Source organism: Ascaphus truei, chromosome 1, assembly GCF_040206685.1.
Source record: "Ascaphus truei isolate aAscTru1 chromosome 1, aAscTru1.hap1, whole genome shotgun sequence".
Lineage (NCBI taxonomy): Eukaryota > Metazoa > Chordata > Amphibia > Anura > Ascaphidae > Ascaphus > Ascaphus truei.
In genome coordinates, this window is record NC_134483.1 from 54,252,285 (window position 1) to 54,273,456 (window position 21,172).

The window sequence follows — 21,172 nt, forward strand, 5'->3', positions numbered from 1 at the left end:
ATAGAAGACAAAATGCAAACCCAGATATGTGATAGGCAAGAAAAAATTCCTTCTAAATGTATTAAGATCTTCAAAGAAAATAATCACTTTCCACTTCTGCGATTTACTTAGTACAGAAGGTTTGTTTCTAATCCTCGCACTAAATTGTTTGGGGATGTGTCATCTGCCCCTAGAGTAAAAAAAAAAGCGTGAGATCCCCTGTACAAACAAGTTACATGAAAAGAATTTACAGCGTTTGGGAATGAAGCAAACACTATCATTTTTCCTTTCTCTGCATTGGTATTTCAGCTACATGCATCTCTCAACTACTGCATCTCATCATTTCCTGATATGTCTTTGGTCTTACTTGACTTCTGTAAACATCTTCTGAAGCATTGTGACTTGCATGGGTTTGTTTTGATTTGGAGTTCTACCCTAAAATTAGCTTTTCATTACTCATTCCTATTTCTCCAGTTTGTAATGCTTTATAGTTCTGCTGTACAGTGTATTTGTACTGTTATCGTTATCCCTAACCGTGTGCACTCTGGTTTTCATACAATTGAATGACTAACATGATAAATGAAGTAATGAGAGCTCCTGGTCTGATGGTCTTGAAGCTTTCAGTTTTTAAGTCTAAAAAACAGGTTATTCATAAGATCCATGTTAACATCTAAAGTATAACAATGCATATTTCTTAAAAGTTGGAGATGCCATATAGCGCATTGAAATGTATTTTCTCCATATTAACAAGTACTGTAAAACCACACATAGAGAAGAACAGACCAGCTCTCTGCACATTATTACGGCTACGATGAACTACTGGATGTGGTTGGTTCATTAAAATCTACCACAACCTGTGACAAACATCCATAAACACAATGGACGGGACGTTATTTGTTCAGTCAAAGGTAAATGTTTTAAATAGAGGCTACTGATTATTCAATGTTGGAAACCCTATTCCAAAAACCATGCTGGAAATCCCAGTGGAGCTTGGATTCAGAAACGTTCACAAAGTCATTGCATATCAAGAAGTCTGCAGTAAAAGCCAAGTTTACAATAAGAAATTATTCTGCGTGGGAAGCCCTACAGCAGGAACGGCCAACTCCAGTCCTCAAGGGCCACCAACAGGTCAGGTTTTAAGGATATCCCTGCTTCAGCGCAAGTGGCTCAGTCATAAGCCTCTGATTGAGCCCCCTGTGCAGAAGCAGGGATATCCTGAAATGAGAGCCATGTGTATGCAAGTGGGACCCTTGAATACACAAGCAGAATTAGACATTCATGTTTGCTCATGTTAGCCCTTAATCCTTAATATACAGCCCTGACACCACAGAAATAAATCCCTAGTTTACGTATACTGAGCTCCAAAACAGGAGCTTGTCTTTTGACAACTCAACTTGTCTTGCCCCCATCAGTATTATGGATACATTTATTAAGCACTACATCATTTGTAATTACAGATGTTGGATTAATAGCACCAAAGCATTTCACATAGAGAAGTTAAACAGTGCTTTCTGGATCAGTTAAACAACTTATCATTCCAGCACATGGTTTGTGGTTTCATCATTCATTCTTTTAAAGATTGTTGATATTTGTATTATTATGTTGCACACGACGGCGTTTTATGTATTTATCTCAACTATGATAAATAATACAGCTTTTAACAATGAAAGGTGGTACAAAAGGTGCCTATCAATTCCCAGTAAGTATTCCAGATCAATAATTTCCTAAACTATATATATATTTCAATGGATAAAGCAGAAAGGGCTTAACTTAAAAACAGTGCATCTTGGAATGTTATCTAATGATTATATATATATATATATATATAATCATTAGATAACATTCCAAGATGCACTGTTTTTAAGTTAAGCCCTTTCTGCTTTATCCATTGATAATATCAATACCAACAGAAGAAGAGATCAGTGTATCTCGAAAGCTCGCACAAATAAAAGCATTTTGTTAGCCACAGAACGGTATTGTCTATTCCCCCCCACCCCCCAAATAAATATGACAGAACTCAGTGTCCCTGGGATCCCCCACAAAAATACCCCATTATCACATTACAGACTCCTGAATTTCAGACAGTGATAAGGTTAGAGCTACACTTGCCATTAATACAGTGGCGATGCCAATTAAAAGCCTCACACAAGGATGTCTTAGGGGGCAACTACCCCAGCTAACTACTTTTAGTGATATGGCTGCCATCCTATATAGAAAAAAAGGGTTCAAAATAATATTTATTTTAGTTCAGTGAGGGATTTACCAGTTAGGGGTGCGGAGTAGACATTATTTCATACATGACATTTCTTATGTGCTCGCTAGCATTATAATTGATATTTTATGTCGCTCGTATTTCTGCGTGGGGGGACGTTTTGCTGCATTACAGCAGATTAGGATGAAATATCATTTTCTGTTGATTGTGACGCATCCCTTGGACATTTATTATGACGAATAATATGGTCGTCGAGCTGTCAAGAAAACAAATACCTCGCTTGACAATCCAATTTGGTAACTACTACCGTTTTATTTTCAACCCTTTATTTGTAGAACTATTTGAGGGTAGAGAAAAGAGAAAAAGGGGGCGGGTAAAGGTGGGTCAGTGCGGAGAATGGGGTATGTTTGTTGTTGTAAAATACAGTACAAGACTTTAATGCCAATCACTTGAACTGCATCTTTGGCTACTTAATTGAGCAAACACATTTCCTAGATGGATATGGGGTTGGGAGCTCACGCTATATATCTTAAGCCAGGGGTGCCCAGCTCCAGTCCTCAAGCCCCTTTGACAGGTCAGGTTTTCAGGATAACCTGACCTGTTGGGGGGACTTGAGGACTGGAGCTGAGCGCTCCTGGCTGAAGCAATAAAACTCCAGCTTCCCTGATGCAAAATAACTCGGATTATTATTTGGATTTAATGGCGGAAGCTCCAGGTGCCAAGACTGCATCAGTTCAGGTGATCATTCAACTGCCCAATGGTCAGTAAACATGCAGAGTGCAAGTAATGTGATGGTGTAGGAGTCTGATTGGGATTCACAAAGACTATTGTACAGTTCTATCAGCCCTAAAAGTGAAATTGCAGCACAAGACCTGACAGTGGAGTGAGCTATCACAGACTGAGAGAGTTGATGTCTGGAAGGTGACATATAGTATGTTGTAACTGCATTGAGCAGGTATACACATCCTCCATAGATGAAAGGGTTAAATAATAATAATGTGTATTTCTATATTTAACTTCCGTTCCCCTTACCTGTGCTTTTACCTACTTTTGACATTATTGAATAGTCTTCTAAATTCATAGCTATTCTAATGAGAATAATTTAGGTTGTCTGTATATTGTCATCTAATATGCATATAAACATGAAAATGCAGTTCAGGAGTTGTATTACATGGACAATTCTTGTAATGTCCCAACACATTTTCAAGTTTACACTATATACTACTGTACATTATCTGATCATTATTGTTAACACGTGCTATTAGGTATACATAATCTATTTTCCTTTATATCACTTTAAAACAATCTGAGACAGCAGACTGTCCTATTGATCAATCAGTCAGATACATTAGTATACAGAAAACATGTAACATGTGCAAAAGGACCAATTACACTTCTATTTTCCTATTTAACATGTGTTACACAATTTAGATTACACCAGGGGTGGCGAACTCCAGTCCTCAAGGGCCACCAACAGGTCAGGTTTTCAGGTTAACCCTGCTTCAGCACAGGTGGCTCAATCATTGGCTTCAGTTATTATGGCTGAGTTATTGGCCAACCCTGGGTAAGACTTTAAAATGTTGGTGTTTTACAAATATTAACTTCTGACCATTCGTTTCCTACGTTAGATAATATTAATGGTAAATACAGGCTATTGTGTTAGAGCTAGTGAAGATAATGATGATACTTGCTATAAAATAAAGGCCCGATACAATTCGTCCTTTCAGGGGTGAAGAGGGTACTGACAATAGTTTAATGCAGTTCCCCAAAGTGAGCACTAGAGGTCAGGATAGAACGACTTCTTCAGCATAACTACACTATTACTATACATAAAGTACAGACTGCATCTAATTAAGCGTTTTCCTACCAGTCTTGTACCATATATTGAATAATGCCTGAATCATTAGAAGCTACTTTTAGTTTCCTACTAGGAGTGTATTATGTTGTGATACTCCTGCAGCCACAGACTAACAAATTATTTGCGTGCAGTAGCTCTAGCAACCAGTATTAACAAGTTTATTATGGAACAAATATGGAAAACCAAAATCTTACTACCTTGCAATAATAACGTGCTCTGTGCTTTTATGTGGTATGAGGTTCATGGCAGCACTGAAGTGAACAGACAGGCTGCATGAGCTTTTCATTAGATGTTTGTCATGTGGAGAAAAAACAAATCATTCCAAAAAGGCAAAGGTCCAATATCATAAACGTTTATATTTGTATCCTTCTTGTTAAAATGAATGCATTCCCCTGCAACATTCAAAGTTACAATCAACGATAACAGTTGCTTCTATTTTTGTGATTTGTTTTGGTTTCTTTTAGGACTATTGTGTTCTATGCATATGCGTATTAAAACTTGTTTAACCTGCACAGGGCTATAGGTAAATATTGAAATGCATGACATATTATACTTTCAGTACCGACTGGCCCAGTAATATGATTCTGGCCACTCCAACACTAAGCCCTCAATATGTTATGTATTGAACGTTTTTATTTCCAGATTGACTGGAAGTGCAGAATAACCATTTGCAGGTCCCCCTGGCAGTGACGGGGGAGATGGATCCAAATATTCTGTTCTGTGCTATTTAAGAAAGAATGTGCTTTATGTTTAACCAGACATGTGGCTGCCATTGTAAACCCATAATGTACAAAGCGGTGTAATGTTATCAAACGTACTGCCAAAACATGTCACATCTCACATGGACCAGTTACAAATGAGTAACACTTTCACCAACTCCAGGCACTTGTTATATAGTATGTGGAGTGAATGGCAAAAGAAGCAATCAATAGCACATTACCTGGCCAAATCTGTATTTAATGTGCAGATTCTTCTGAAGGCAATTTTGGAACATTTGGTACAGTATGTACTGTAACCTTCTTTCCTATGCCTAAAATGTTTAGCGGGAGATCAAAGGGAATCCATTCATAAAGGGAACATTAATGGCCAATATTAGTCCCCATAGCATCATGGATACAATTAGAATAACACACTTGCTGTCTCTTACATTTTAATTATCATGGGGGGAAGGAAAATACAATGTAACAGTTTGAAGTGCAGAATTTAAAACTTGCTCCCATTGTTTACTTAAATGTCTGGTGTTGTATCATAGCAGGTTACGGCACTTTAATCATATATAGCGATCACCAATCATACATATTCCTATTAGATCTCATTTGATTCTCAGTAATTAGCAGTTATTTGGTATCTCTCTACGAAGGGAAAGTAACAGGAAAGCAGCCTTTAAAAAGACTAAAACTAAAAAGTAAAACTATTTCCCTTTCTCTGCAAATGAGAAGCGGTCTCAAATATGGTTTGGGCATCACCGACTGTGAAACAATTAAAGTGAGACCGGAAGATATATGAAATGTGGGTTATATTTTTCTTTCTGTCCATGTATTTATTGCCCTGAAAAAAAAAGCAAAATATCAGCTCAACTACACTGATCAACCAGGTGAGGATCCACCCTCTGCTCCAAGGACACCCAAGCCACCCAAAAGACCTACCGTTTGTCTGGCCTCTTTAGCCCTAAGATGGACATGAACTCTCCAAAAACAATCCGACCTCCTGAAAATGTGTGAGCTGCTGGCTGCCCAGGTATCCTCCTAATGAGAAGTTCTTCTAGCAGAAGTTCACACACATGGGCTCAATGTACAGAACTGCAGCGCATACAATGAGAAGTTGAGGGCTGTGCTGCAGACAGACTGGTGGCCAAAGAGCTTCTCGTGGAGACTTGACCCTGGCTACCTTCTTCCCTCCAAGATCAGCAGAAGAAGAAGCAGCCTTTCTGCACAACGTGGTTCTGGATGCTAAAATCCTCCCTAGGAATCTGAGAAACACACACCATCAACAACTGCGGGGAGTCAAATGAAGACATCAGGGCTCCTGTAACAGCAGCTGGTCCAGAGGGATCAGGGGGAGGCAAAACAGCTGAGAAGTAAAAACAAGACTGGATAGTGGAGTTAGATCACAAGGCTTGAGACTTGTTAGCTAGTGAAAAGCAAGACTTCCTCCTGAAACGGATCTCGACACATAGCAAGATTAGATCCAAGTGGAATGTGTAGAGTAAGGCAGATTACTTCTGCAATCCAAACTTGGTGAGGGCATCCAGCTCCTTACAACGTGAGAACAGCCTCTTTAATCCTCTGCACTTGTCCTGCAAGGGTCCTGTGTTGGAAACACTAGCTTTGCTGGATAGCAAACCAATGCAGAGAGAGCAGAGTGCAGATGTGGTGCACTCCATATGAAAGGAAATATTTGCCAATGGAAGCAGCAGTGGGGTGGATTTATAGGCTCCCTGCCTGTGACGTGCTCTGGGGGACTTCTCTGATTCGCTTTCAGGCATGAACACATTCAGGACCTCTTCAGTCTAAGAGAGTTTCTAAATGTCTGCTTGGTGAAGTCAGTCTCTAATATCATTTACTCTGTGGATGCAGTAAAGGAGGCTTCTGGAGATGGCTTGCATTCTTCCCCCTGAGCTGCATTGCATTGCCTATGTAATAGCATACATTAAATAAGCTATGGTGGGTAAAACAGTGCCCCAAACCTTCCACCATAAAGTACAGCAAATACAAATATTTCTTGTGAGCACGTTCACATGTCTCTGACAGGTCTGCCCCGGGCTGCAGTGGAAGCATTGTATGCTAAGACATAAAAGGTTGCAGACCTGTCAGAGAAGTGAATGTGCTCACAAGTAATATTTTTATTTAATGTCATACAGGAATTCATGCAAACTCCTAATGCCAAAGCCTAGGGTTAATGTATCATGATAACAGTAGGTGAGACCTAAGATTACTGTATATCTGGATGTGTGCACTTCAGATGTAAGGTGAATTCAAATTGGGGCTGGTCATGTTTTATGTCTGGTAGTGTTCCTTCCTTATCAATGATAAAATAAATATTGTTTCGTTGACACTGGAGTGAACACGAAACAATGCAAATCAACATGTTTACACAGATGGGAAAATCTGCTGCGGCTGGCAAAGTAAAGGTGCATCCAGTTTAATGCACAATTACCAATTAACAAGGGTTTTTGTTTCAGATCTGCTGTCCCTTCCTGCTTTATTAATTCTGTTGCACCCAAACAAACATAATGTAATTGCAAATGCTGGGTTATAGCATACTTAGTATGTGTGTAAAATATGCTGTGTGTGCTAAACTGAGCTTGCGTTCAACTAGAGGACTCTCATTCACACTACCTGTTCTGTTTTACTAGCTGGAGGCTATGGACAGTGTATGTAAATAGTCTCAGGTTACATGTCTATATTTATTTCACTGTATGTGGGATATCTGTATGACCGGAGGGATGAGGTCCCTTTAAAGCCAATACATTATTAAACAGACGAACAAGGCAGCTTCAAATAGCTTGTCAAGAGCCCCAGCATAGTATTAATGTAGTAGTAAAGGAGTACTTCAGTATTAGGTGATACCTTTTTTTTAATTTGGGCTAATAATTGATATTATAAGACAAACAAAGTAAAAAAAAAGTAAAAACTGTTTAGTATTCTACACTGTAAAAGTAGTTTATTTTTATTTTTCCATTCATCCCAAGTTAAAATGGAAGTTTTTTTAAGAGGAAAAATGAATGCACCATACTGTAAGAAGGCTATTTTTAATTCTTTGTTTGCTAAAGGTGCTCATTTGCATGTCATTACCCAGAATCCCTGGCTGCAGTGGAAGCATTGTATGCTAAGAGATAATGGAGAAAGGCAGGGTTGCAGACTTGTCTGAGACATGTAAATGTGCTCACAATTTGTATTTTTATTTGGCATACTCATGTCAAATTATTAAGCATTTAATTACATCAACTTTATCTCTGTCAAATCCACCTGAGTAATCAGCAGGCATGTTAACAGTGATCAAACACGTGACATTACAAAAAGATATCTCTCCATTGTTACAGTTCATAATAAAAATAGAAAGTAAGAATCCCAGGACACACCATAAGAGTTTGTTTCAAGGCTACATAGACTAAAATGGGATTGGTGAAATGAGCATGTCTTAAAATTTTCTGTAGTATGGGTTGTGCAAACTGAATATTATATGTGTGTGTTTTGAATATTTTGAATATATTAATAGCATCTGTGAAGAAAAAAATAAATATATATATTTCTCATATACCTTACATTGTAATTTTGTATGATATGCTTAGTTACTATTTAAAACCAGAGACAGAACATAAAACACAGACTTGTTTGCTTGCAGGATGGTTGTGACAACTCTAATACAGAGTGCTTTTCCTGGTAATGTACAGGTTAATAAAGGCTTCATTCAGACTTAGAACTTTGCAACTAATATTGACAGATTTACTATAAATCATTCTTCCTGTTATTACACAGGTTACTAAGAATTTATATTAGCGTTAGGGACCCCTGAATTGTGGTCTGCCGTGAAGTTGGCTCAGGAGCTTACAACAATTTTGGCCAAAAATGTCAAACTAAAAGACCATTTTACTTAATAGATATTTATACATATATATTTAGGCACTGTACCGTGTATGAGTTTCACTGGATGTTCTAAAACTGAGCTCTGTCTGGGTTTTATGTTCTGTCTCTGGTTTTAAATATATATTGCAATGCTCAGTAGCACTCCTCTGTGACACTCATATGCTTATATATATGTTGTGGTTATTTTGGGGGTTCAATAGGAGCTTGTTAGGTGTCCAGTATGCTTAGACACTAGAATAAGAATGAAGGTGATACAGTATTTTTTCCCCCCAGATTTACTGTAGTATAAGTCATCAGAATTGATATATTTCTTAAGTATTTTGTCACTCTGCTATCATCTCTCTCAATATAGTATATAATATATACCCAATGGCAAAGGGAAGAGAAGACCTCTGAATTCCAGGAAACGTATACACTGCGGGCTCTATGAAATCAACAGTTACGCGCGCCCTGATGCCGGCTCGTCAAAAACACGTTTTCTGCCTCAAATACGACATATTTATGAAGCAAATGTAACTCCGTCCTAATTCCTCCCACTTGCTCCATAAACACTTCATCTCGTTGCAGGCAGACGCAGACAACCCCGGAAATGCCACGACTTTGATTATTACATAGACACTGCCTGGCGCAGGTATATTTCAGTAACAGCTTAGTCATGGAATTTTCCCATTGATACACAGAGCCCTGCATGTTGGGGAGAACACATCTCTCTCTTCTGTAACAGATTAAAGGACACTAACTCTGTGTGTGGAAAAGAAATACTATTCTTGCATATAAAAGAACCACTTGGAATTAAGATCCTAGTAGAGCTCCATATTTACACATGGTTACGGGTATATATGTATATCTTTATTCAAATAGTGCTTCACAGCAGTAATACACCTGACATAATCATATAACACATAGTGGGAATGAGCGCTTGAGACTTAAAAGTAACAGTAGGAAAAGGGGTCCCTGCCCCGAAGAGCTTACAATCTAATTGGTAAGTAGGAAGAATGCACAGAGACACTAGGAAGGTGTCCTGGTAAGTGCGTCTGCAAGGGGCCACGGTCGATGTATGAAGTTTATAGTATCAGTCACGGAGCTACCCATATGCTTCGTTAAGGAGGTGGGTTTTAAGATGGGTCTTAAAGGTGGATAGAGAGGGTGCCAGCCGGATATACCGTAGAGGAGAAGAGAATTCCAGAGGTGTGGGGAAGTCCGTTTAAGGTGGGAGAGGGCTTTAGATACAAAAGGGGTAGACAGAAGAGCAGAACGCTAGAGTCGGGTAGGTGTGTAGTGAAAAATTAGGGCTGAGATGTAAGGAGGGGCAAAGGAGTAAATAGCCTTAAAAGTGAGGAGAATTTTGTGTGTAATACGGAGTTTAATAGGAAGCCAGGAGAGGGATTTCAGCGGGAGAGACGCTGAGACAGATTTAGGAGACTATAAGAAACACATAAGAATTGCTGTTTAAAGGGGGCATTAGTTGTTTACTGTTACCATGGCAACTTGTTGAGCACAATCAATGTGTTTATGTAGAAGATTCACTCATGAGGCAGCTGGATAAAACAAGCTGTCTGAGCAATGCAGAATTCAGGACCATAGGGGGTTAACCCTTTGAGTGCTACTTTTTAGTGTCCTCGTAATGTTCAAGCCAAAATAATGATGATATTCTTCATGTACACCTAGACTAATTATATGTGCTATTTTTTGGTCAGACCCTATAGATTATACTAATATTCATGGCTTAATGTTATTTTCCTACATCTCACAGACATTTCAGTGCAAATGCTAAATACAGTATGCACAAAAAAAAGTGAGTCATGTGAAGTGAATGTGTGCTTGCATAAATCCTTCATTCAATGTCACACTTACACAACCTGTCATTCTGTTTCCCTCCCTTATAGCTACTGTATCACAAGAGTATTTTTATTATTATAAAAAAGTATTTCAGCAGTATATTGTCACAAACATCTAATGATAAAAATACAAACCTGCTTTCCTGAATTCAGAATGGCATAAAATTTTAATGAAATATGATATTTTAACCTTTCAGCGCCAGTGGACGGGCGACAATTGCGCGTATGCAGATTACATCCCTCTGAGGGCCAAAGGGAACTCTATTTATTTTATTTTTTTTAAATTACCAGGAAGTACCTGTAATGCATTGAGAGTTACCCCTAAGTTTCAAGTATGCCCTGGGCACAGAGTTATAACAATATGTTACATTAAAAGAACAGGGTTATACAGTCACTTCACAGACATTTCATGGACAGACAGAGCTGGAAAATTGGGTACAGGGGATAAAAGGTCTGGTGAGATTCAGATTGAAATAGAGCAGCTTTAACATCAGCGAATGGCAGCAAACAGATCTCACCCTTTGGCTGCCCTTCTGCTGCGTCAAAGGCTGTGCGCCATTGGGGCAATGCAGATGTACACTGAAGAGGTTCAGATTTAATGCAGCTGTTAATTAAAGCCCTTTGTCCTCTTGGGTCATTAATATTCTAGTGAGTGGGGTTGACATTCCACATTGTACAAGCAGATGTTCACCCTTAGCACCCTGGTCCTGTGCAGAGGGGAGCAGCTCTTAGGGAACCACATCAGGCACCAGCCTTTAGGGCGATGGAGATGTACAGTACACTGAAGGGTTCAGTGTCATATGGGTTAAATGTAGGTGATTGATACCATATTTATACAAATCAAAACAAGTAGGAATATTCAATATTTTTTTCAACGTTTAATGTCTTTACAGTAACAAAATGCTTCAGAGTATTTATACTATCTATTTATCCAATCGAGTAGTTGCTCTTTCATGTTTTGTTTGATGAATGATGGAAGCAAAATGTGTTTTAAAGGCAAAGCACAATAATTAATCAGATGACTTTGAAATGAAGCGTATCCAGAGAAATTAGAAACTGTATCCCCCCCCTTTGAAAACCAATCACATTAATAAGATGTTTAAAATTAATACATACATTCTTTTTTTTGCCTGCTATGTGGGGATGGCCCTTTTAAGGTTTAGATCTTATTAGCACATTTTTATACAGTTCTCCTTTACATACGCTAATGATATATTTCTTATATTGTACTGTAATGTAGTCAGTACTTACTGCGCATTGAAGTTTTCAGTAAGAAGTCCCTGCCCACAAATCTTATCACCTCATGCCTGAAATATATGATAGTAAAGGTTACAAGTAGCTAATAGTAGGATATAAGTAGCTAATAGTAGGATATAAGTAGTGTGACAGAAACCAGGGGATGGTAATAAATTCCGTATATAGGGCTCCCAGGATACTAGACAGTTTCTATCCTGTTTGGCCTGGGAGTGCAGCCTTATAATACATACACTCCATCCCACAGTTTGGCAAGCGCTGGAACTGAGGGATGAGAGATCCAGACCAGAGTTTGTCTGCTGCCTGATTTCTGTCACCTGTCATGCTAATTAGGAATCAGGTATGTAAGACTGATTTCCTGTTTGCTCTGGTCTCTCCACAAGAGCCAGGAGGCTGGAAGGCTGCTGAACTACAGAGGGGAGAAGCCTCTTCCCCAAACAGGTTCAATCTTTCTGTTCATTTGTGTAAGACTGCAAAAGTACCTTGTTTTGTTGTTGGGAGTGGAAAAGCCACTTCCAACCCTGAGTCAGGGATATCTAAGTTAAGTTATCGCTCAGGTGAGCAGCTTTTGTTTTGATCTGTTTTCTGTTGTATGCACTGTGGCAGTCTCAGTGCCTGGGACTGAATAAACCAGGCATAGCCTGTTTAAAGGAACAGTACGTGACGCCTCATCATTTAACCTACCCTAAAAGACCGTGTTCTAAACAGTCCCGGACAAACGACGGAGCCCCGGAGTAAGCCGTTTGTCACATATGGTGGAGAATGCGGGCAGAGCACTAGGGGGTCTGCGGGTTGAAGAACTTTGAAAGAAAAAAAAAAAAAAAAAAAAAAGTTTTTTTCATCCTCTGCAAACAAGATGGAAGACGTGGTGGGTGCGCTGGTACGCAATGTCGCTGCCCAGAAAGACGTGAATGAAACCCAGCAACAGCTGTTAATAGCCCAGCAAGAAACTAATGCAAACCAGCAGCAGACGAATGCAGCCCAGCAACAGCTGCTAATAGCCCAGCAAGAGATTAATGCCAACCAGCAACAGGCGAATGCCAACCAGCAACAGACGAATGAAGCCCTGCAAAACGCGAATGCAAACCAGCAAGAGACAAACCGCTTGCTGAGAGAGGAGCAACAGCGGTTCGCTCAGGGCTTACAGCAGGAACTCGAGATCCTGAGGGGGACTATCAGTAACCTTCCACTGGCAGCGGCAGCCCCAGTTCCGAAAATGACCAGGGCAAGCCACTACCTTCAGAAGATGGGACCCTCGGATGATGTGGAAGCCTATCTTCTCACGTTTGAACGCACGGCACAGAGAGAGGGATGGCCAGAAGCTGAGTGGGCTGGTCTAATCGCACCCTTCCTAAGCGGCGAACCCCAGAAGGCTTACTTTGATCTAGAGCCAGCCGAAGCAAACGTCTATGCAAAATTGAAGTTCGAGAACCTCGCCCGCCTCGGCGTAACCACGGCTGTTCGCGCCCAAAGGTTTCACGCATGGTCCTTCACGATGGATAAAGCCACCCGAAGCCAGATGTATGACCTCATCCACCTCGCCCGGAAGTGGCTACAACCCGAGATCAACTCAGCCAGCCACATCGTGGAACGGTTGGTCATGGACCAGTTCTTGAGGAAACTTCCCTCTGCCTTACGCCGTTGGGTCAGTCGGAGTGACCCCCACAATGCGGATGAGCTTGTGGCCCTCGTAGAAAGGTACAATGCAGCAGAAGAGCACCCGCAACCCACAGTCGTGGAGCAACCCCACTACCCGAGGTTCCAGGACTCTTCCAGAGACGGTAAAAGGGTACCGGGGTTAAGGGGCGCTGAAGAGCGGCGACCCCCTTCACGCAGCACAAGCAACAGTGGTTCGCACACTAAGGGCAATAGCCAACATGGGGAGCCGGGAAAAGGCTCTAAGTGGGACACAGACTATGTACCTAAATGTGTAAATTGTCATGAGAGGGGCCACACAGCAAAAATCTGCCCGCATTCTCCACCAAGAAGGCCCAGTGGGAGGACCCCACATTAGCGGTAGCAAGGGGAAATATACGGGACCAGAATAGTACTCCTGGCCAACCAGATAGGTCACTTGCTTACCCCTACTTCGAGGTAGAGAACGACCTAGTATATCGGGTTGATAAAAGGAAATCAGTTACAACTAAACAATTGTTGGTACCACGGACATTCCGTAACGTAGTATTACACCTCGCACATAGTCATCCATTGGGGGGACACCTAGGGGTGGAAAAGACAAAAGAAAAGGTTCTCCGAAGCTTCTATTGGCCTGGGGTTCTGGCAGAAATTACGAATTATTGTTCCTCATGCCCAGAATGTCAGATCACCGCCCCGTTCAAGGCGTACCGCAGCCCATTGGTACCCCTTCCCATAATAGAGGTACCATTTGACCGGATTGCTATGGATCTAGTAGGACCCCTAATAAAGTCTGCTAGGGGACATCAGCATATATTGGTAATATTAGATTATGCCACCCGATATCCGGAGGCAGTTCCCCTACGTAGCACCTCAGCTAAAAACATAGCAAAAGAGTTAGTAGTTCTGTTTTCCCGGGTCGGGATTCCTAAAGAGATTCTATCTGACCAGGGAACACCATTTATGTCCCAAGTAACGAAAGAGCTATGTAAACTCCTAAAAATCAAGCATCTCAGAACCTCAGTCTATCATCCACAAACAGATGGTTTAGTGGAAAGGTTCAATAAAACCTTAAAGAGCATGTTACGGCGGGCGGTTGATAAAGATGGGAAAAACTGGGATTGTTTGTTACCGTACCTGTTATTTGCCATTAGGGAAGTTCCCCAATCATCCACAGGCTTCTCCCCGTTTGAACTATTGTATGGCCGACACCCAAGGGGTTTACTGGATATAGCCAAAGAGACTTGGGAACACGAGGTTACCCCTTACAGAAGTGTAATAGAGCATGTTGCCCAGATGCAGGACCGCATTGCTGCAGTCCTACCCATAGTGAGGGAACACATGGAGAAAGCTCAAGAAGCACAGAGGAATACATATAATAAGGGTGCTAGGGTCAGAATTTTTTCTCCAGGTGATAGGGTACTAGTTCTGGTTCCCACCGTGGAGAGTAAATTCCTTGCTAAATGGCATGGGCCATATGAGGTCTTGGAAAGAGTGGGAGAAGTAAATTATAAGGTAAGACAGCCAGGTAGGAGGAAACCTGAGCAAATATACCATATAAACCTACTCAAGCCCTGGAAAGATAGAGAAGTCTTGTTAACCCTAGTACCCCCAGGTCCGTCAGAGAATCAAGAAACTGACCCAGAGGTTAGCATAGCTGAAACCCTGTCTGTTCATCAGAAACGAGAGGTTCAGAATTTAGTGAGAAGAAACAAAGAAATCTTCTCTATACGGCCAGGTCGAACTAGCGTAATTGAACATGACCTAGTCTCTGAACCAGGTGTCCGAGTTAACCTTAAACCGTACCGAATCCCAGAGGCCAAAAGAAAGGCTATAAGTTTAGAGGTTAAAAAAATGCTAAAACTAGGTGTAATTGAGGAATCCCAAAGTGGGTGGAACAGCCCTATAGTCTTAGTCCCAAAGCCAGATGGTACAACAAGGTTTTGTAATGACTACCGGAAACTAAACGCGGTGTCAAAATTTGATACTTATCCTATGCCCAGGGTAGATGAACTTGTAGAGAGACTGGGCAAAGCCCGATATCTCACAACCCTAGACCTAACAAAAGGGTACTGGCAGGTTCCCCTCACAGAAAGGGCAAAAGAAAAGACAGCCTTCTCAACCCCAGACGGCCTCTTTCAGTATAAGGTGTTGCCTTTTGGCTTACATGGAGCTCCCGCCACATTCCAAAGAATGATGGATAAAATTTTAAAACCACATGCTCGGTATGCTGCCGCCTACCTGGATGATGTGGTAATCCATAGTGAAGATTGGCAATCCCACCTTCCAAAGGTCCAAGCTGTGCTTGACGCAGTCCGGTCTGCTGGACTAACTGCTAACCCCGCTAAATGCACTATTGGTCTGGAGGAGGCCAAGTATCTGGGATATTCTATTGGCAGAGGTTTACTCAAACCCCAAACACTCAAAGTGGAGGCGATACAAAATTGGCCAAGGCCAGTTACAAAAAAACAAGTAAGGACCTTTTTGGGGTTAATTGGGTACTATAGAAGGTTTATTCCCAATTTTGCAACTAAGGCAACCCCACTAACTGACCTCACAAAAGCAAGAGGACCGCTAATGGTAAAGTGGTCCCCCGAAACCGAACAGGCCTTTAGAAGCCTGAAAGAAGCTCTCTGTGCCCAACCAGTGTTGGTCACACCTGACTTCTCCAAAGAGTTCGTAGTCCAAACCGACGCATCTGAGGTAGGGCTGGGGGCGGTACTCTCCCAGGAGTCTCAAGGTGAGGAGCACCCCATCCTTTATTTAAGTAGGAAACTAAATCCCCAGGAGAAAAATTACTCCATAGTAGAGAAAGAGTGTCTCGCAATAAAGTGGGCTGTAGAGACGCTCAAATACTATCTGTTGGGGAGAAAATTCCGGTTGGTCACAGATCATGCACCTCTTACCTGGATGTGTCAAAACAGGGAAAAGAATGCTAGAGTGACCAGGTGGTTCCTAAGCCTACAACCCTTTAAATTTTCCGTGGAACACAGGTCAGGGCACAAACATGGCAATGCTGACGGGTTGTCAAGGATGCACTCCCTAATATCCATGGTCGCTCATCCCTCGAGGTCTGAGCTGGGGGGGAGGATATGTGACAGAAACCAGGGGATGGTAATAAATTCCGTATATAGGGCTCCCAGGATACTAGACAGTTTCTATCCTGTTTGGCCTGGGAGTGCAGCCTTATAATACATACACTCCATCCCACAGTTTGGCAAGCGCTGGAACTGAGGGATGAGAGATCCAGACCAGAGTTTGTCTGCTGCCTGATTTCTGTCACCTGTCATGCTAATTAGGAATCAGGTATGTAAGACTGATTTCCTGTTTGCTCTGGTCTCTCCACAAGAGCCAGGAGGCTGGAAGGCTGCTGAACTACAGAGGGGAGAAGCCTCTTCCCCAAACAGGTTCAATCTTTCTGTTCATTTGTGTAAGACTGCAAAAGTACCTTGTTTTGTTGTTGGGAGTGGAAAAGCCACTTCCAACCCTGAGTCAGGGATATCTAAGTTAAGTTATCGCTCAGGTGAGCAGCTTTTGTTTTGATCTGTTTTCTGTTGTATGCACTGTGGCAGTCTCAGTGCCTGGGACTGAATAAACCAGGCATAGCCTGTTTAAAGGAACAGTACGTGACGCCTCATCATTTAACCTACCCTAAAAGACCGTGTTCTAAACAGTCCCGGACAAACGACGGAGCCCCGGAGTAAGCCGTTTGTCACAGTAGCTAATAGTAGGATATAAGTAGCTAATAGTAGGCTATAAGTAGCTAATAGTAGGATATAAGTAGCTAATAGTAGGATATAAGTGGCTAACGGTGGGATTTGAAACCAGTTTACATGATTCGATATTATTGAGACATTGCCACATCCTACTTCTTTTCCCTTTCCCTTTGATCATATGCTTCATTGGGAAATCCAACAATAGTCTGATCTGTTGGGGCAATTATTCAAGTAAAGCACTTTTTGGGGAACTACACAATTATGAAGTTCTAACCTTGCCCTACAACTCGATTAACCATTAATATTGTTGTTTGTTCTTGTATAGAGCTGCTAGTTTTACATAGCGCTTTACAGAGACATTTTGCAGACACAGTACCTGCTCCGTTAGAGCTTACAATCTATGTTTTTGGTGCCTGAGGTACAGCAGGTAAAGTGACTTGCCCAAGGTCACAAGGAGCCGATACCGGGAATTGAACCAGGCTCCCCTGCTATCAAACTCAGTGCCAGCCAGTGTCTTAACTCACTGAGCCGCTCCATTAAGAAATGCTGCACCTATCTATCCACAGATAGCCCACATACAGTACAGTATAACTTAATATTGTGCTGGTTAGGGTTGTCAGATGTCAATTATATACTGTACTTGACCCAGAAAGGCCTGTCGAGACGCATAATTGTCCCGTATTTTAGCGCCTTCACGTGAAATGCCTGTACTCAAAATGACGAATGAAAACAGTCATAAAAACAATACAGGCATACCCCGCATTAATGTACGCAATGGGTCCAAAGCATGTATGTAAAGCGAAAATGTACTTAAAGTGAAGCAATAACTTTTTCCACTTATCAATGCATGTACTGTACTGCAATCATCCTATACGTGCATAACTGATGTAAATAACGCATTTGTAACAGGCTCTATAGTCTTCCCGCTTGCGCACAGCTTCGGTACAGGTAGGGAGCCGGTATTACTGTTCAGGACATGCTGACAGGCGCATGCGTGAGCTGCTGTTTGCCTATTGGACGATATGTCCTTACTCGCGAGTGTACTTAAAGTGAGTGTCCTTAAACCGGGGTATGCCTGTAATAGTCTTCTAGTTGAGTGTAATACGTACCTTTTCCTATAGATGTCGCCTTACTAAATGATTAAAATAATAAAGTTAGGACACTGCCTGGTCATCGCATAACACCATGACACCCTGCCTTATAGGCGTTATGTTTTCTCCCCCCGCAACTTGTTAGCTCAGTGCGCGTCTCTCCCCGCCCGGCCAAGCGCAGAGAGGATAAAAAGAAAAGAATATAGAGGTCAAGCGGGAGGCACCATTCAGCTCAAAGCACTGGCAAATCATTCCTCATTTATTATGTCACCACTTTCATACCGGATTTTGTAACACTAGTGCTGTTCATAATTTGACTGTCAAACCAACGTATTTAAAGCTGATATACATTATTTTGATAAATACCATAAACATGAAACTTGGCAGACAAAATATTGCATGGTGAACACCAGATGTAGACTTACTGTCTAAATAAAGCTTAAAGCCATGGCTCCAGAGATAGTGCTGCCATGGTTGCGCTGCGGGGGGCAGGGTTGCCACTATGGGTCACGCTAACCTATCTCCGGGCTACGGGTTTAGTGTTCAAATCTCCTAGAGAGGCGTTCAAACTGGGGGTCGGCGGTCGGTGAAGAAGACACAGGACCGCCAGAGCGGCGCAGGGTGGCAGTAAGAGGAGTTGAATGGGGAAAGCAAAGCAGGGCGGCAGAGGAAGGACGGCCGGGGAGGAGAACGACCCTGCGGTCCGACCCAGAAGTCTTCACTAACTTCTCAGCCGGCATCATTCGGTGGGCGGCACCTCCCCTGCATGGTTCCGTCAAAATGGCTCCACAACGCCAAATGGCGTCGCGTTGCCATGACAATGGGACGCCCTTCGGTGCCGTGTTGCTATGGCAACATGACGCCGCGACGTCACGTGATATTCCATTGTCATGGCAATGTGACGCCATTCGCCGTTGCTGAACCATGTTGACGACACCATGCAGGGGCAGATGCCGCCGGAGAAGTTAAGAGAGTTAAATATATAAATAAAAACCTTTAAAGAAAAAAAAGTCTCCGGTTATCATTGAGCAGAAGGTGGCAACTCTGGTGAGTGGGGTGGGGGAGGGGTCCATGCTTCCGGATTAGACCGTGGGATAAGACTCACAGCTATAATCCACCGGTACCTAAGAAGTTGCGGTTTCAGTCCTGCGGGTTGCCACGGTGCTAAAAACAGTGACTCTCGCTACATCTGCACTTTCAATGCTCTACAACGCCAATGCATCTTTCTAACTAAGACTGTATTGTTACTACAGCAACTACTTTACTATAGGTGCAGGATGGCAGAGAAAGTATCTATCAGCTGTATTAAAACGAAGGTAAAAAGGTCTACTTACTAGCAATGCAGGAAAACAAAGGCTTACATTTCTATGACCGTAAAAAAAATTGGCAAAACAGAGGTGTCAACATTGGCTAATTAGTGAAGTATGTACTTTTTTTTTTAATTCTGTGCCAGGGCGAAAGTAGATGCCATTAAACACGCCCCTTTTGTGTTACTTACATAGGATTCTGCAGTTTATAGCATTAGCTGCCACAGGGCGATTTCTTACTTCTGTGTGTAGTGCCCAATGTTTGTTTAGGTTAGTGATATTCTGGGGGTAACAATATTATGTTTGATTAATGAATGCTAATTATATTTCACCAGCATGAAGGGGATTGCCTCAAATGAGTGAATCCAACTGTAGCATCATTGTATGTCACTAGCAGTGCAGGATTCATGACTTACCTATTCCTCGACCCTTGGAGTTGGGGTATGCCCTGAATCCCCCCCACGACCACCCCCATAATTAATGTGGCTGGGAGAAGCAGGTCGCAGCTTTATTAGCAGTGTACACAATAACCAAAACTTGGGTACCCTCCTAAGTTTCTCTGTAACCGTCCATGAGCCCGAGGGCTTATAACCACTTGCCAAGTAGCCACCCAAACCACTTGGCCCCAAACACTACCACCACTGAAAGGACACTGCAATACCGACCACCCAAGCCAAGTATGACCAGCCTTTTCCCAATGACTACTGGAGGTACCTTGGACCTCCCCTCAAAGAACCAATTTTTCACCAGGGTCCCTTCCCCCTCTAACACCTTCCTGCCACCTAGCAGAGCATTTAACTCATTTAAACCGCCCTTGCAGCCTTCAGGAAATAAAGAGCCTTCTCCAGACTTAACTGTAGGCTCAAATTAAATATGGTGTTCCCTATGTCCGATACATGGACCCCATCACTCCTAAACAGCCCTACCTGCACTCCATCCAAATCCAAGTGTCTCATTGGTACACATCCCAACTCCATTACAAACCCCGCTATCGCTCTATTCACCTTCCCCCTGTAGCACTCAAATACCTTCATACTCCTTGCCCCCTCCGTACCGCCATGGGAACTATTTCTGACCACACCAAGAAGGGGCTACCTAGATCCTCCAATGTCTGCACCAAGTCCCTCTGCATCATCCTAATTAAGTCCAAAGACTGCACTGCCGTCGGGTAATTTCCTCACACATGCAAAACCAATATCTGAGGCAAACCAAACACACCCTTATGCCTCCAAACCTGTGTTGCAATGCCCTCATGCCCCGCTTCCCAAATCACAACAACTGAATAACTTCCCCCCTAAAATCCAACTGTTTTCACCTGGTCTTCTCTCCACTCTTGATGTCACCCAATGGACATAGGAGTCCCCACTCATCCATGTCTCTGCCCGGGAACCTATAATAAATAAATTAGACTCATTCACACTCAGCCTTACATAACTCCTGAATGTTGTAGAAGACCATCTCCCCACACGCACGATAGCCTTCACACTGAGACCCCATCTTGCTGCCTCAGATGCTGCACCGATCCTAAAGGAGTTGGAATTTACCCTCAGGGGACACAACCCAGCCTCCTCTAAAAGCCACTTCAGCACAGGAGAACTTGAACCATGACAGAGCAGACCCATCTTCATTCAACCATAAAGACCTTTCACATGCGGCCTTACACCCATGTACATGCTTACCAAACTTACCAGTAGAA

General features: G+C 42.2%; 1 protein-coding gene across 2 annotated transcripts in view; it reads right to left on the reverse strand.

Moving 5' to 3' along the window:
- Window positions 1-11,774, reverse strand: part of GDNF (glial cell derived neurotrophic factor) — a 31,471-nt gene extending 19,697 nt beyond the window's left edge. Inside the window, exon 1 of one of the 2 annotated variants that reach the window (XM_075588462.1) lies at window positions 11,725-11,774. In XM_075588462.1, the coding sequence (XP_075444577.1) occupies window positions 11,725-11,731 (7 nt within the window). In that variant the 5' untranslated portion in view covers window positions 11,732-11,774. Of the gene's footprint in view, window positions 1-5,695; window positions 6,433-11,724 lie in introns of those variants that run through there. The other variant, XM_075588468.1, reaches the window with a different exon arrangement.
- Between the last annotated feature and the right edge of the window lie 9,398 nt (window positions 11,775-21,172).